At 48.9% G+C, this 16309-nt stretch overlaps 1 protein-coding gene across 1 annotated transcript; it reads left to right on the forward strand.

The window, feature by feature from the left end:
• Positions 1–13505: 13505 nt before the first annotated feature.
• Positions 13506–14453, forward strand: LOC102449042 (olfactory receptor 52R1-like). The gene has a single exon (XM_089777227.1). The coding sequence runs from the start codon at positions 13506–13508 to the stop codon at positions 14451–14453; it is 948 nt and encodes a 315-aa protein (XP_089633353.1).
• Positions 14454–16309: the final 1856 nt, after the last annotated feature.

A 16309-nucleotide genomic window follows, 5' to 3' on the forward strand; every position in this document is an offset into this window, starting at 1 on the left:
TATCATCAATTCACAGACACTTACCTTCCTTCCTTCCCCCCGCCCTGCATCCTCCTCCTGTTCTGCAATGTGATTTGTCCTTTTCATATGTGTTCATTTTTTTAATTGTATCCTTTGGTATATATGGTTGTGACTATTTTCTTCCACTATTTGATCTGAGGAAGTGGGTCTGGCCCACGAAAGCTCATCACCTAATAAACCATCTTGTTAGTCTTTAAAGTGCTACATTGTCCTGCATTTTGCTTCAGCTACCCCAGACTAACACGGCTACATCTCTATCACTATTCTACATGGAGAGACGGTGTCTGTCTCATGCTGGAAAATTCTTATAACTGTCCCAGTGAGGAGACCTAGGACCTCCTTGTTTTCCTGTAGTTTCACGTCACACCACGGCTCCCCCAATCCACCAACCTGCCTACCACCGGAGCCCTGAGATGCAAAACCAGGAGGGGACAGTCTCTGGGCATTTACAGCCTCAGAATTCCCCCTTTTTCTGCAGCTACCAACCCCTTTCATCCCAAAAGGCATCTCTGCCATGGACATCTCCTCAGTGGTGGAGCCCATCAGCCGGCCTGGGGGCCAGTGGTACCTAAGGAACAGTCCCTGGGATATTTAATAGCTTTGCAAAGCAGAAAGGACAACAGAACGACTCTCCGTGCCCACATCGCACTAGACTTGTCCTGCAGGTGAGCTCCTCAGCAACAGACAGATACCTGTGAACTCCCTGGGACTCCCCCTCAGGTAGCCATGGCCCGCGCCTCTCTCCCCCAGAGTCTGCAGCCACAGGCATTGGTGCTGCCTATAACACAGCTCTGGACAGGCCCAGGGGGGGTCCCTCAGCCTCTAGGGGAGCTGGGGTATCTGGATGTAAATAGGTTGGAGACCAGAGTTGCCCCAGCCATGCTCTCTATATCCGTGTCTCTGCTTCTGGTCTCTTATCCAGATTTAGAAGAAAACAGCAATTAGAGGCCCTTCCCAAAGGGAGAGGAAAACTCCTGGGCACTGGGCTGACTAAGTGTAATTGGCTGCTCTGTGTGTTTGTGTGTATTTAGAGTTTATTGATAAGAAACTAGAGATAACGGCTAGTTCTCCAGGGGGTCTAAGGCCCTGGTAAGTCCCAGGAGGGATGGGCAGAGAGCAGACAGACCGTTGTGGAGAATGATGACTGAAGGGAAACACAGACACTTTCTGTAGGCACATGGGCCTGATGCTTTGGGATCAGAGATCGGGACATTCTCCACAGTAAAAGCCATCATAGCACGTAGCAGCTTCCATTGGAGGAGCCACCAACTGCCCAGCGAATGGAAGTCTCTAGTGATGTCTCCATGTTGTACAGATGGGTAAAGTGAGGCCCAGGGAGATGACAGAGACAACCTAGCAGTCCTGATGACTCCTACTGTCACTGTCACTTGGCAAGGCATGAAAAGAGGGAGGTTGCATCTGGCAGGGTCTGTTTGGGGGTGTGTGTGATGTGCTGCCTTGCTGTGTGTGTCCCAGAACTGAGGTACTGCTGAGCCCTCTCAGGAGGCTGGGCCCCAAACTGCACTCTCCTTGGACCCGAAGTGGTTCAGTGTCTTTACTGCTTCTCGGTGGGGGCAGGGACTGCAGCTCGGGGGCCTTGTCTGGGGGAGATCAGTGGAGCTGGCCCAACAAGACTGGGCGGTGAGGAACCCCAGAGAATGGGAAGGCGAGTGGCAGTGGCCGGGTCAGCACCCCAGGAGGCATCTTTGAGGGGTCGTCTCTGACCTCACCCCATCACAAAACCCTCCTCACTAGATTAGCAAGCCTGCCTGTAAAGATACTCGTGTCTTTCTTCGTTAGGTAGTTCCCATCCCCTCCTAGCAAGCCGTATACCTAGTACAGCATCCCATGGTCAAGAACTCTCTGACATGCCACAATTCAGTGATTCCTCTCCAGGCCTTTTCCGTCACCAGAGGGGAGGGATAAGAACATAACTGGCACCTCAAATTCCCTTATCTTTCTCCCCAGAGCCACATAGTCTGCAGTGACCCACTCAAGGTCATTTTTGAGAGTAGCATTGGAGAAGTGGAAATGTTATAGGCCTGAAGGTTTGATCCGTCTCCACAGATACTGTCTCATCCTGAATTCTAGCTCTAGACGAGCAGCGTGCTTCTCAAATTTCCTGGTCCAGGCTGCCATGGAAAGAGCCTGACCCGGAAGTACTACTCTTCCACCAGAGCATGGCAGCAACCTCCAGAGTGGTTGCGGCCAGTGTCGTGGCAAAGGCCGAGGCCCCTTTCGGCAAAACTGAGCTGAAGAGACTCTGGAAGGCTGAGAGAAAAGTAGCTGAGAAGGCGGCAAAGCAAAAAGAGCAAAGTGAGAAGCATGTGAGCACATCGGCCTTGCTTCTGACATCTGAGGACGGCAGTGGACCTGACGAGGAAAGCTGGGACCCTAACAAAATACAAGAGCCGCAGTCAGGCAATTCACCAGCTGAAAAGCACCAAGGAAGGGCCCTACCCACAGAGTTTCCATGTAGATCTTTCCCTCACAGACTTCACAGACAGGCACAGCCACTCGCAGGCAGGAGATCACTGAGGGTCTGTCTACACGACAGCACTAATTGGAACTAACTTAATTCGAATTAGTTAATTCAAACTAAGCTAATTCGAACTAGTGCATCTAGACTTAAAAACGAATGCGAACTAGCATGTCCACACTGAGTGGACCCTGAACCGGGGTTAAGGCTGGCCGGAAGCAGTGCCAGCAGGGCATCAGGTTAGGACTTAGAGCGTGGAGCTGCTGCCTCAGGCTAGCCAAGGGCTGTGCTTAAAGGGACCCAACCCCCACCCCGAACAGACAGTTCTCAGGGTTCCCCGCTCGCTTGTCTAACTCGATGAGGGACAGCAAAGCAGTCCTGTCTTGAAGTGCCCTGAGTGCCCACAATCGGCACATCACAGCATTCAGCCATCAGCCCGACTGCACTTGCCACAGACTGCCATCCAGGAGGGGTCAATCGCGGGGGGGGATGTCACGATCCAAGAGGCCCTACAGGAGAGCTTCCACCCCGAGGAGCCCACAGAGCCACCCCAGTACTCCCCATCGGGGGTTCGTACCCCATTCTTCCCTCACCTCCTTCCACTTACCCCTCCCTAGCCCCACTTCCTGATGTAAAAAATAAAGGAGACGTGTGCTCAAAAATAGGAACTCTCTTTATTTAACAAAACTGAGGGTGGGGAGGGATAAACCCCTGGGGAGACTGGGGAAAGGAGATGGGAGAGGGGAAGAGAGAGGGTTGGAGAGGGGAGGGAGAAATCTGGGAAGAGGGAGCTGGAAGGGGGAAGCCAGGGAAAGAAGGAGGAGGGGAAGTATAAAACTATGGTACACCATATCTTCAGTACTGTGTACAGATATGGGCTCCTCAGCTCAAAAAAGATGTTTTGGCCTTGGAAAGGGTTCAGAAAAGGGCAACTAAAATGATTAGGGGTTTGGAACAGGTCCCATATGAAGAGGCTAAAGAGACTGGGACTTTTCAGCTTAGAAAAGAGGAGACTGAAGGGGGATATGATAGAGGTCTATAAAAGCAAGAGTGGTGTGGAGAGGGTGAATAAAGAAAAATTCTTCATTAGTTCCCATAATAGAAGGGCTAGAGGACACCAGATGAAATGAATGGGTAGCAGGCTTCAAACTAATAACAGAAAGTTCTTCTTCACAAAGCAAATAGTCAACCTGTGGAACTCCTTGCCACAGGAGGCTGTGAAGGCTAGAACTAGAACAGAGTTTAAAGAGAAGTTAGATACATTCATGGAGGTTGGGTCCATGGAGTACTATTAGCCAGAGGGTAGGAATGGTGTCCCTGGCCTCTGTTTGTGGAAGGCTGGAGATGGATGGCACGAGACAAATGGCTTGATCATTGTCTTTGGTCCATCCCCTGCGGGGTACCTGGTGTTGGCCACTGTCGGCAGACAGGCTACTGGTCTACATGGACCTTTGATCTAACCCAGTACTGCCATTCATATATTCTTATGTTCTAAGCTCAGGGCTCAAGGTGGGGGTCTCACTGGACCACCTTGAATTTCATGCAAACCTGGTCCTGGGTTCGCATGTGGCCTTTGGTGGCCAGACTGGCAGATCTCCTGCCCTAGACGGTCACTTTCCTGTGCCTAGTGCAGAGATCGTGGACGCTGGAGGCCTTCCCCTAAACCTGGATTAGATCCTAGATCTCCGCACTAAACCAGGCGGGCGCCCGCCTCTTGTGGCCCTGGGAAAGCTCCTGGGAGCCACCAGCCAGGTCCTGGGAAGAGGCGGAGGGCTGGGTGACAACAGGTGGCTGGCTCATGCCGTGCCAGGTGCAGGGTCTGCTGGCTGGGTGCTGGGAGGCTTGCACCTGGCACGGGCACCATAGCCAGGCTGTGCCCCTTTAAGGGCTCCGGGGCCAAGAGGGGGGCAGAAGAGTTTCCCTGGTTTGGCCCAGAGTGGCCACCAGGGCAAGCTGGGGAGGGCTAGCCTCCCACTAGTTCGAATTAAGTGGCTACACAGCCCTTAATTCGAACTACTTAATTCGAACTAGGTGTTAGTCCTCGTGGAATGAGGTTTGCCTAGTTCGAATTAAGCGCTCGGCTAGTTCGAATTAAGTTCGAACTAGGGGTTTGTATGTGTAGCGACTATTAAAGTTAATTCGAACTAACGTCTGTTAGTTTGAATTAATTTTGTAGTGTAGACATACCCTATGAGAGCAAGACCCCAAGATGCAGAGAATCTGTGATCTGTGCCCCATGCTACAGAGGAAGGTGAAAAACCTCCAGGGCCTCTGCCAATCTACCAGGTGCGACCAGGGGAGCAAAGCGGACAGGGGACTGCAGACAGGGGAGTTGAAGAGGGATAGCAAAGCGACCCCACCGCCGAAGAGGCTACCCGGTGAGAGTACAAGCTGTGGTGTGAGTGTGTGCCTGTGCCTGACTGTTTGAATTTTACAGTTTGAAGTGTGAATTGAGAGTCTGATTCCAGGTGAGTGCTAGCAGTTTCAGTTTCAGCTTCTGTGGCAGTTGGGACTGAGAGCCTGCCATTGTTCCCTTGATTGCCTCTGATTAGCCTCAGGCTCAGCCTTCCCCTGTGTGACTCAGAAGGGGGCAGGCCTGACCTAGGCAAGCAGGCTTTAAAAAGCCAGAGCAGTGCGACCAGGGGAACGAAGCGGACAGGGGACTGCAGACAGGGGAGTTGAGCAGAGGGAGTGACTGATGGTGATGAAGACCCGAAGCGCTTGTGCCAGTACTTCTCCTGTCTCCTCCACCTGTGCCTGTATCCAGACAGAGAACCTGAGCATGGATGCCTCTACCCAGGTCCTGGTGTGGTCTTGCTGTATTTGTGGCTTGTAATTCCCACTGAGTGATCTCCAGGCTGGGGGAGACAACCATTGTGAAAGGTGCCTGCTGGTGGAATCTCTCAGGCAGCAGGTGGGAGAGCTACAGGAGGAGGTGGCCAGGCTGAGAAGCATTCGAAGCCATGAGGAATTCCTGGACAGTATTCCTGTGGAGTCCACGGAGGTCACTGTCCTAGGATGTGGGACTGTTGACCAGCCACTTATGGAGGAGGCAGTGGTACAGGGTGAGCACTGGCAGCTGGTTACTTCCGGCAGCAGGCAGTGTTCCACCCCTGCTCCTAACCCTCCCACTGTGTTGTTACATAACCATTACACTTTACTTTCAGCAGGAGACAAGGAGTCACCCCCCACAGTGGAGGAGACCAGGCCTTGCACCACCAAGGTTGAGCAGTCTCCTGCCACCACTGCGAGGAGGAAACGTAGGGTAGTGGTGGTTGGAGACTCTCTTCTGAGGGGAACGGAGGCACCCATCTGTCACCCTGACAGTTCATCTCGAGAGGTATGCTGTCTGCCAGGGGCCCGTATCCGAGATGTTACGGAGGCATTGTCGAGGATTATCCGGTCCTCTGACTACTTCCCCATGCTACTCATCCACGTGGGCACAAATGATACTGCCAGGTGTGACACTGAGCGGATCAAGTGTGACTACAGGGCTTTGGGAGTACGGGTGAAGGAGTTTGTAGCGCAGGTGGTATTCTCTTCGATCCTTCCTGTCAAAGGTAAGGGCCCGGGCAGAGAGAGGTGCATCCTGGAGGTGAATGCCTGGCTGCGACGATGGTGTCACCAGGAGGGATTCGGCTTCCTTGATCACGGGGTGCTCTTCCAGGAAGGACTGCTTGGCGGAGATGGAGTTCACCTTTCCAGGAGCGGGAAGGCCTTGTTTGGACACAGACTGGCTAACCTTGTGAGGAGGGCTTTAAACTAGGTTTGTCGGGGGCAGGTGAGCAAAGCCCTCAGGTAAGTGCTGAATGTGCGGGACTGGGAGATGGGTTGGAAATGGGGGGGACTACGGCCTATAATGGCAAGGAGAAAGGAGGGTCAGGGCACAACAGGGAGGCAAGATCAAATCAGTATCTTAGATGCCTATATACAAATGCGAGAAGTATGGGTAATAAGCAGGAAGAACTGGAATTGCTAACCAATAAATACAACTATGATATCATTGGTATTACAGAAACCTGGTGGGATGGGACGCATGATTGGAATATTGGTATGGAAGGGTACGACTTGCTCAGGAAGGACAGACAGGGAAAAAAGGGAGGAGGGGTTGCCTTGTATATTAAAAATGTACACACTTGGACTGAAGTGGAGATGAACGTAGGAGATAGCTGTGTAGAGAGTCTCTGGGTTAAGCTAAAAGGGGTAAAAAACGAGTGTGATATCATGCTAGGAGTCTACTACAGGCCACCTAGCCAGGTGGAAGAGGTGGATGAGGCCTTTTTTAAACAATTAACAAAACTATCCAAAGCCCAAGATTTGGTGGTGATGGGGGACTTCAACTATCCAGACATATTTTGGGAAACTAACACAGCGAGGCACAGGCTATCCAATAAGTTTCTGGACTGCATTGGAGACAACTTTCTGTTTCAGAAGGTTGAAAAAGCTACCAGAGGAGAAGCTGTTCTGGATTTGGTTTTAACAAATAGGGAGGAACTAGTTGAGAACTTGAAAGTGGAAGAGAGTATAGGGGACAGTGATCACGAAATAATAGAGTTCATGATCTTAAGGAAAGGTAGAAGGGAGACCAGCACAATTGAGGTAATGGATTTCAGGAAGGCAGATTTTGATAAGCTCAGAGAACTTGTAGGTAAGGTCCCATGGGAAGCAAGACTGAAGGGAAAAACAACTGAGGAGAGTTGGAAGTATTTCAAAGGGACGTTGTTAAGGGCCCAAAAGCAAACAATTCCGCTGTGTAGGAAAGATAGAAAATATGGCAAAAGACCAGCTTGGCTTAACAAGGAGATCTTGCACGATCTCAAAATAAAAAAGGAGTCATATAAAAAATGGAAACTAGGACAACTAACAAAGGAGGAATATAGGCAAGCAACACGGGAATGCAGGGGCAAGATTAGAAAGGCAAAGGCACAAAATGAGATCAAACTAGCTACAGGCATAAAGGGAAACAAGAAGACCTTTTATAAATACATTAAAAGCAAGAGGAAAACCAAGGACAGGGTAGGCCCACTGCTTAGTGAGGAGGGAGAAGCAGTAACAGGGAACTTGGAAATGGCGGAGATGCTCAATGACTTCTTTGTTTCGGTCTTCACCGAGAAGTCTGGAGGTGTGCCTAACGTAGTGAATACAAGCAGAGAGAGGGTAAGTTTAGAAGATAGGATACACAAAGAACAAGTTAAAAATCACTTAGGAAAGTTAGATGTCAGCAAGTCACCAGGTCCTGATGAAATGCATCCCAGGATACTCAAGGAGCTGATAGAGGAGGTATCTGAGCATATAGCTATGATTTTTGAAAAATCATGGCAGACAGGGGAGATTCCAGAAGACTGGAAAAGGGCAAATATTGTGCCCATCTATAAAAAGGGGAATAAGAACAACCCAGGAAACTATAGACCGGTCAGTTTAACATCTGTCCCAGGGAAGATAATGGAGCAGGTAATTAAGGAAATCCTATGCAAACACTTGGAAGGTAATAAAGTGATAGGGAATAGCCAGCATGGGTTTGTGAAGAACAAGTCATGCCAAACTAATCTGATAGCTTTCTTTGATAAGATAACGAGCCTTGTGGATAAGGGAGAAGCGGTGGATGTCATATACCTAGACTTTAGTAAGGCATTTGATACGGTCTCGCATGATATTCTTATTGATAAACTAGGCAAATATAACTTAGATAGGGCCACGAGAAAGTGGGTGCATAATTGGCTGGATAACCGTAGTCAGAGAGTTGTTGTTAACGGTTCTAAATCCTGCTGGAAAGGGATAACAAGTGGAGTTCCTCAAGGGTCTGTTTTGGGACCCGTACTGTTCAATATCTTCATCAATGATGTAGATATTGGGATAGAGAGTACGCTTATTAAGTTTGCAGATGATACCAAACTGGGTGGGGTTGCAACTTCTTTGGAGGATAGGGACATAATTCAAAATGGCCTTAGCAAGTTAGAGAAATGGTCAGAGGTAAACAGGATGAGGTGTAATAAAGAGAAATGCAAAGTGCTCCACTTAGGAAGGAACAATCAGATCCATACATACAAGATGGGAAGCGACTGTCTAGGAAGGAGCATGGCGGAAAGGGATCTAGGGGTCATAGTGGACCACAAGTTGAATATGAGTCAACAGTGTGATGCTGTTGCAAAAAAAGCAAATATGATTCTAGGTTGTATCAACAGGTGTGTTGTAAGCAAAACTCGTGAAGTCATTCTGCCGCTCTACTCTGCACTAGTTAGGCCTCAGCTGGAGTACTGTGTCCAGTTCTGGGCGCCACATTTCAAGAAAGATGTGGAGAAATTGGAAAGGGTACAGAGAAGAGCGACAAGAATGATTAAAGGTCTAGAGAACATGACCTATGAAGCCAGGCTTCATGAACTGGGCTTGTTTAGTTTGGAAAAAAGAAGATTAAGGGGGGACATGATAGCGGTTTTCAAATATCTAAAAGGGTGTCACTAGGAGGAAGGAGAAAATTTGTTCCTCTTGGTTTCTGAGGACAGGACAAGGAGTAATGGGCTTAAAGTGCAGCAGGGGAGGTTTAGATTGGACATTAGGAAAAAATTCCTAACTGTCAGGGTGGTCAAATATTGGAATAAATTGCCAAGGGAGGTGGTGGAATCTCCCTCTCTGGAGATATTTAAGAACAGGTTAGATAGACATCTGTCAGGGATGGTGTAGACGGAGCTTGGTCCTGCCTTGAGGGCGGGGGGCTGGACTCAATGACCTCTCGAGGTCCCTTCCAGTCCTATTATTCTATGATTCTATGATTCTACCCTGAAGGAAAATTCCTTCCCGACCCCAAAGTAGCGGGCAAGTGTAGACACACCCTCACAGAGAGTAAAAGTTACCAAGAGGTTTAGATTGAAAGGTGACACCACGTGTCTACTAGTAACCCAGCCCTCCTATGCATTTCCAGGGTGTCCTGCCTTACATTAGGGAACCAAAGCTATGTCTAGACTGGCATGATTTTCCGCAAATGCTTTTAACGGAAAAGTTTTCCATTATAAGCATTTTCGGAACAGAGCGTCTAGATTGGCATAGACATTATTCCACAAAAGCACTTTTTGCGGAAAAGCGTCCATGTCAATCTAGATGCGCATTTGCGCAAAAAAAAGCCCCAATCGCCATTTTCGCTGTCTACACTGGCCCTTTTGTGCAAAAGTTTTGCGCAAAAGGGACTTTTGCCCAAACGGGAGCAGCATAGTATTTCCGCAAAATGCACTGATTTCTTACAGTAGGAAGTCAGTGCTCTTGCAGAAATTCAAGTGGCCAGTGTAGACAGCTGGCAAGTTTTTCCGGAAAAGTGGCTGATTTTCCGGAAAAACTAGCTAGTCTAGACACAGCCCAAGTGTATTGAGGTATCTGATCAAGTTCACTTACAGCAGGACTACTCATTTTCTTGAAGTTACAGAGTAACCCGTCTACCTCTCTTCGGTCTGGTCTACACTATACCAGGCAGGCATTTCCGGAAAAACATGCCAGTCTAGACATAGCCTAGAAGTATATATTTACTCTATGTCTACACTGAGGGGTTTTTCCAGGGAATGCGTTTGCTCTTTCTATTTTTTTTTATATATTTTTTTTTGCAGAAGAGCAAACGTGCTCTATTGCGGAGCCCTGTATTCCTTGTTCTGTGAGGAATAAGGGCTCCTTTGAAAGAGGAGGCTTTTCCAAAATTTGGCAAGGTGTAGACCAAAAAAATAAAATTGGAAAAAGCTATGCAAAATGAGGAATGCGTTTTGCATAGCTTTTGCCAAAACAAAGGAGCAGTGGGGATATAGCCTTAGATTTAAGAAAGCTTGATAGAGATTCTATTGGTGTTTGTTTCTGTCTGAGGGATTGGAGCAAATGTGGTTGTATCTTAGGGTCTGGCTGTAGAAAATGGATCTTGATACCTTCTCGAAGAAAGCTGAAAGCATGTAAGTAAGTAGAGTGGGTTTCTGGTATAGGGTGGTGTTTGTGTGATCATTAGTTATTTGAACTGAAGTGTCCAGGTTGTAGATCTTTTGAGTGGACTGGTCCAGGCTGAGTTTGATGGTGGGATGGAAGTTGTTGAAATCCCTGTGGCATTCTTCAAGTGCCTCCTTCCCATGGGTCCAGATGACAAAGATGTCACCAATGTAGCACAAGTAAAAGAGGTGCAATTTGTACACAATGCTTTCTTTGCCTCTATCTTCACAGACAAGGTCAGGTCCCAAACTAATGCACTAGGCAACACTGTATGGGAAGGAGGTGGGCAGTCCTTGGTGGGGAAAGAACAGATTAGGAACTATTTAGAAAACTATTTAAACATACACAAATCCATAGGTCCGGATTTAATGCATCAAGGGTACTGAGGGAGTTGGCAAATGTCACTGCAGGGCCTTTGGCCATTATCTTTGAAAACTCGTGGAGATTGTGAGAGCTCTTAGATGACTGGAAAAAGGCAAATGTAGTGCCCATCTTCAAAAAAGGGAAGAAGGACGATCCAGGGAACTACAGATCCCTCAGCCTTACCTCAATCCCCAGAAAAATCATGGAGGAGATCCTCAAGGAATCCATTTTGAAGCACTTGGAAGAGGGGAAAGTGATCACAAAAAGTCAACATGGATTCACCAAGGGCATACCTCACCAATCTGATTAGCTTCTATGATGAGGAAACTGGCTCTGTGGATATGGGAAAGTCAGAGGATGTGATATGCCTTGATTTTAGCAAAAGCAGCGAGGAGTCCTGTGGCACCGTATAGACTAACTGAAGTGTCGGAGCATAAGCTTCCGTGGGCAAAGACCCACTTCGTCAGATGCATGTAGTGGAAATTTCCAGAGGCAGGAATAAATATGCAGGCCGGGATCAGGCTGGAGATGACGAGGTGGATCCAATCAAGGAGGGTGAGGCCCACTTCTAGCAGCTGATCTGGAGGTGTGAATTCCAAGAGAGGAGAAGCTGCTATTGTAGTTAGCGAGCCATTCACAGTTTTTGTTTCATCCTGAATTGATTGTGTCAAACTTGAAGATGAACTGTAGCTCAGCAGTTTCTCTTTGAAGTCTGGTCCCGAAGTTTTTTTGCTGTAGGATGGCTCCCTTTAGATCTGCAATTGTGTTTTCCAGGGAGATTGAAGTGTTCCCCTACAGGTTTTTGTATGTTGCCAATTCCTTGATTTTAGCAACGCTTTTGATAGTCTCCCAAAATATTGTGGCCAGTAAATTAAGGGAATATGGATTGGATAAATGGACTGTAAGATGGATAGAAAGCTGGCTAGAATGTCAGGCCCAATGGGTAGTGATCAACGGCTCAATGTCAGGTTGGTGGTTGGTTTCTAGCAGAGTTCCCCAAGGATAGATTCTAGGGCCGTTTTGTTCAACATCTTTATTAATGACCTGGCTGAGGGAATGGATTGCACCCTCAGCACGTTTCCAGATGACACTAACCTAGGGGGAGGGGTAGATATGTTGGAGGGCAGGGATAGGGTCCAGAGTGACCTAGCAGATTAGAGGATTGGACCAAAAGAAATCTGATGAGGTTCAACAAGGAAAAATGTAGAGACCTGCACTTGGGACAGAAAAATCCCAAGCATTGTTACGGCTATGGACCGACTGAATAAGTAGCAGTTCTGCAGAAAAGGACCTGGGAATTACAGTGGATGAGAAGCTGGATATGAGTCAACAGTGTGCCCTTGTAGCCAAGAAGGCTAATGGCATATTATGTTGCATTAGGAGGAGCATTGCCAGCAGATTCAGAGAAGTGATTATTCCCCTTTATTCGGCTTTGGTGAGGCCACGTCTGGAGTATTGTGCCCAGTTCTGCCCCACTATAGAAAGAATGTGGATGCATTGGAGAGGGTCCAGTGGAGGGCAACCAAAATGATGGGTTCCCTAGTGAGGTGGTGGAATCTCCATCCCTAGAGATCTTTAAGTCTCGACTCAGCAAAGCCCTGGCTTAGATGATTGAGTAGGGGTTGGTCCTGCTTTGGGCAGGAGGCTGGACTTGATGACATCCTGAGGCTTTTTCCAGCTCTGTGATTCTATGATGCTATGAGAGCTGAAGCAGCATTGTTCTAAGTCAGCCACAGCAACGTTGGCATTCTGGAGGGCCATGCGGGTGTACGTCATCCACAAGTCTGCAATGGTTTTGGATGAAGACAAAGTCGCCAATCTCAGCAACCAAGTGGTGACATCATCAGGGATACTGTTCCCGCCGGCATGTAGTCCATCTCTGTGTGGAATGTAGGTGCCGTGAGCTTCTACAGCTGTAGTGGCCAGGATGGTGTTTTTCAGGACATTACCAATGGATTGTCATTTTCTCAGGATGTCCAGGGTGTCTCAAAGACAGCTGGGAGTGCTGGTGGCATAGAGCCTGAAGAGAGAGTCTATATAGCCAGACAACTCTGCTGAAAGAATTCCAATGCCTGAAGTGAGGCACCGCCCAGGATTCCCAGACTGATGGATCTTGGCCATCAGAAAGAATAACCCTTCTCAAGAATCTAGGGATGTGACTGTGTAAATTTGTTCCTGTGCTTCTCCAGGGAGAGACTTGAGGAAAGGGTGTCATTTCTTTTGGCTCTCCTCAGTGGGATGAGAATATAATGGCCTGTGCATTGTGGGGTTGGAGAGTTGCCTAGCAACCCTCCAATTCATAATCCAACCTGTTCATGGTGGCTATAGAATCTCTTTGGTCAGGTCCTTGATTCCCACACCGTGTCACTTTAGGAATCATTGACACCGAGAGCACCCTCATAGATGGAATTCACATTAATAGGGGCAGTTGTTCATAACTGATTTTTTGGAAGAGTGGGAATGGCGTATTTAAGTGTGTGAGGAGTGACTAACCTGCTTCATGGAGAGCAGCTTCCAGTAGTGCATGTTGAGTCGAGTACTAACATTGTCTCTCACTCCAGGTATTTATGCATCGAGCACCATCCGAGACCCTGGACAGACAGAGGAAGTCAGGAGAACGAACGGCACTTATAGGAGATAGCAGACAGGAAGCTGGAACTGCCTCAGACGAATCCACCTTCTCGTCTCCTCCATGTCAGATTCCAACACCACCCACTTCACCAACCCCTCCACCTTCATCCTGTTGGGCATTCCTGGCCTGGAGACAGCCCACGTCTGGATCGCCATCCCCTTCTGTGTCATGTACGCCACAGCCCTCTTGGGGAACTTCACCATCCTGTTCATTGTGAAGAAGGAGCCCAGTCTCCATGAGCCCATGTACTATTTCCTCTGCATGCTGGCTGTCACCGACCTGGTGCTGTCCACCTCCATTCAACCCAAAATGCTGAGCATCTTCTGGTTCGGCTCCAGGGAGATCGATTTCAGTTCCTGCCTCATCCAGATGTTCTTCATTCACTGCTTTTTTTCAGTAGAGTCTGGGATCTTTGTGGCCATGGCGTTGGATCGCTACGTGGCCATCTGCCATCCCCTGAGACATTCCACCATCCTGACCAACCCTGTAGTGGCCAAAATTAGCCTGGCCGTGGTGCTGCGCAGCAGCCTATCCATACTTCCCAATTTCTTCCTGGCCAGGCAGTGGCCGTACTGCAGAACCAACATCATCCCCCACACGTACTGTGAGCACATGGCTGTGCTGAAGCTGGCCTGTGCTGACACACGCATCAGTACTTCCTACGGCCTCTTTGTGTTATTTTTTGTGACAGGTCTGGATGTGCTTTTTATCATCGTGTCCTATACCCAGATCCTCAGGGCCGTCTTCAGCCTCCCCACCAAAGATGCCTGGCTCAAGTCTTTGGGGACGTGTAGTGCTCACTTTTCTGCCATTTTAGCTTTCTACATGCCAGGTCTCTTCACCTACCTCACGCATCGATTTGGCCAAAACGTGGCCCCACATTTTCATGTTCTCATTGCCAGCGTCTACCTCCTGGGGCCTGCCATGCTAAACCCCATCATCTATGGGGTGAGGACCAGGCAGATCAGGGACAAGCTGCTCCATCTGTTTACTAAGAAAAAGACCTGAGGTTTTCTCCTGGTTCTCTGGCTCTTCCACTGAGCTCTATTCAAAGACGTCTAGGGTCTGGCTATTGGGCCTTACTGGACTGTGGGACCTTTCACTTACTGGACCGTCAAGTGGACATTATACACATTGCCACCTTACAGCACTCTTTCAGGGTGACACACTGTGCAACCAGTCCGTGGAGAACTCATTCCTAATTGGTGGAACAGGGCGTTGGTGTCGTTCCCACTGCTCATCTCTTGTGCCTGGTCCCCAAAGACCCTACTCCTCATTTCTCTCCTTTCCTTCAATGCCTCAATGGATCATCACAACTTCTCCCCCGCCTCAGCACAGACAGCTGGAAGGAAGCCATTTTGGATTTTGGTCTGGTGGCTCGGTGGAGGAGGAATAGTAACTGTAATTCCAAAGGCTACTTCAGCATTTGAAAGCTGTTTGGGGAGGGGAATATTATCTGTATTCCAGGGGCTGCTTCAACATGAGAAAGTTATATGGGTTTTCCTTTTGACAGATAATGTAGCAATTAGCTAACAGGAGCGATGCGTCAAATTGCTATCTATCTATCTATCTATCTATCTATCTATCTATCTATCTATCTATCTATCTATCTATCTATCTATCTATCTATCTATCTATCCCCACACACCCCATCTATCTATCTATCTATCTATCTATCTATCTATCTATCTATCTATCTATCTATCTATCTATCTATCTATCCCCACACACCCCATCTATCTATCTATCTATCTATCTATCTATCTATCTATCTATCTATCTATCTATCTATCTATCTATCTATCTATCTATCTATCCCCACACACCCCATCTATCTATCTATCTATCTATCTATCTATCTATCTATCTATCTATCTATCTATCTATCTATCTATCTATCTATCTATCTATCTATCTATAAAATAAATGAATAGCTATTAGTCAGGTGACATCCATGCCTTTGTTATTGGGACTGCCCCGTATTAAAGCTGTCTGCATCCTGACTTTTTTTAAGAAGGGGCAAAATTTCTTATACTTGCAGGCTCCCTGATGGCACTTGAGTTCCCCGGTCATTGCCGCTGCAGCAGCCTCCTATTTGTGGCTGGCGGTACGGCAGGCAGCAGCATGTGGCTCTCAGGCAGGGAGCCAAGGAAGGAGCCAGGTCGGAGTGTCAGCACTGCTGGCTGCAGCCCCATTCCTCAGCCGCGGCCACCTGCCGCACGGCTGAAAGTTTTTGCTACCACAGGGGCTCTGCCACGTGCTGTGGGGCTGAAGCCCAGTTCCCCAGCAGCCCCCACCTGCCACAGGACTCGAATCCCGATTGCTGGGCATTCCCCCACCGTGGGGCTCAGCCCAATTCCCTGGCAGCCCCCACTTGCCACGGGACTCGAATTCCGATTGCTGGGCATTCCCCCACCGTGGGGCTCAGCCCAATTCCCTGGCAGCCCCCACCTGCCACAGAACTCGAATCCCGATTGCTGGGCATTCCCCCACCGTGGGGCTCAGCCCAGTTTCCTGGTGGCCCCCACCTGCTTCCCGCCTCAATTTGGTTCCTTGGTGGCCCCTTCCTGCCGCAGAGGTCAGCCCAGTTCCTCAGCAGCCCCCACCCACCCTGGGGCTCAGCCCTATTCCCCGATGGCTCCCACCTGCCATGGGGCTCACAGCCAGTCCCACGGTGGCTCCCACATGCCATGGGGCTCAGCCTGGTTCCCTTGCGGCCCCCACACACCGTGGTGCTCAGCCCTGTTCTCTGGTGGCCCCCACATACCGTGGGACTCAGCCTAGTTTTCCAGTGGCCCCTCAATTCAATGTGGGGTGCAGCCCGGTGCCTGGGCAGTCCCCCACCACCACAGGGCTCAGCCCTC

This window comes from Pelodiscus sinensis, chromosome 1 (genome assembly GCF_052426305.1).
Source record: "Pelodiscus sinensis isolate ZL-2025 chromosome 1, ASM5242630v1, whole genome shotgun sequence".
NCBI classification, from domain to species: Eukaryota; Metazoa; Chordata; order Testudines; family Trionychidae; genus Pelodiscus; species Pelodiscus sinensis.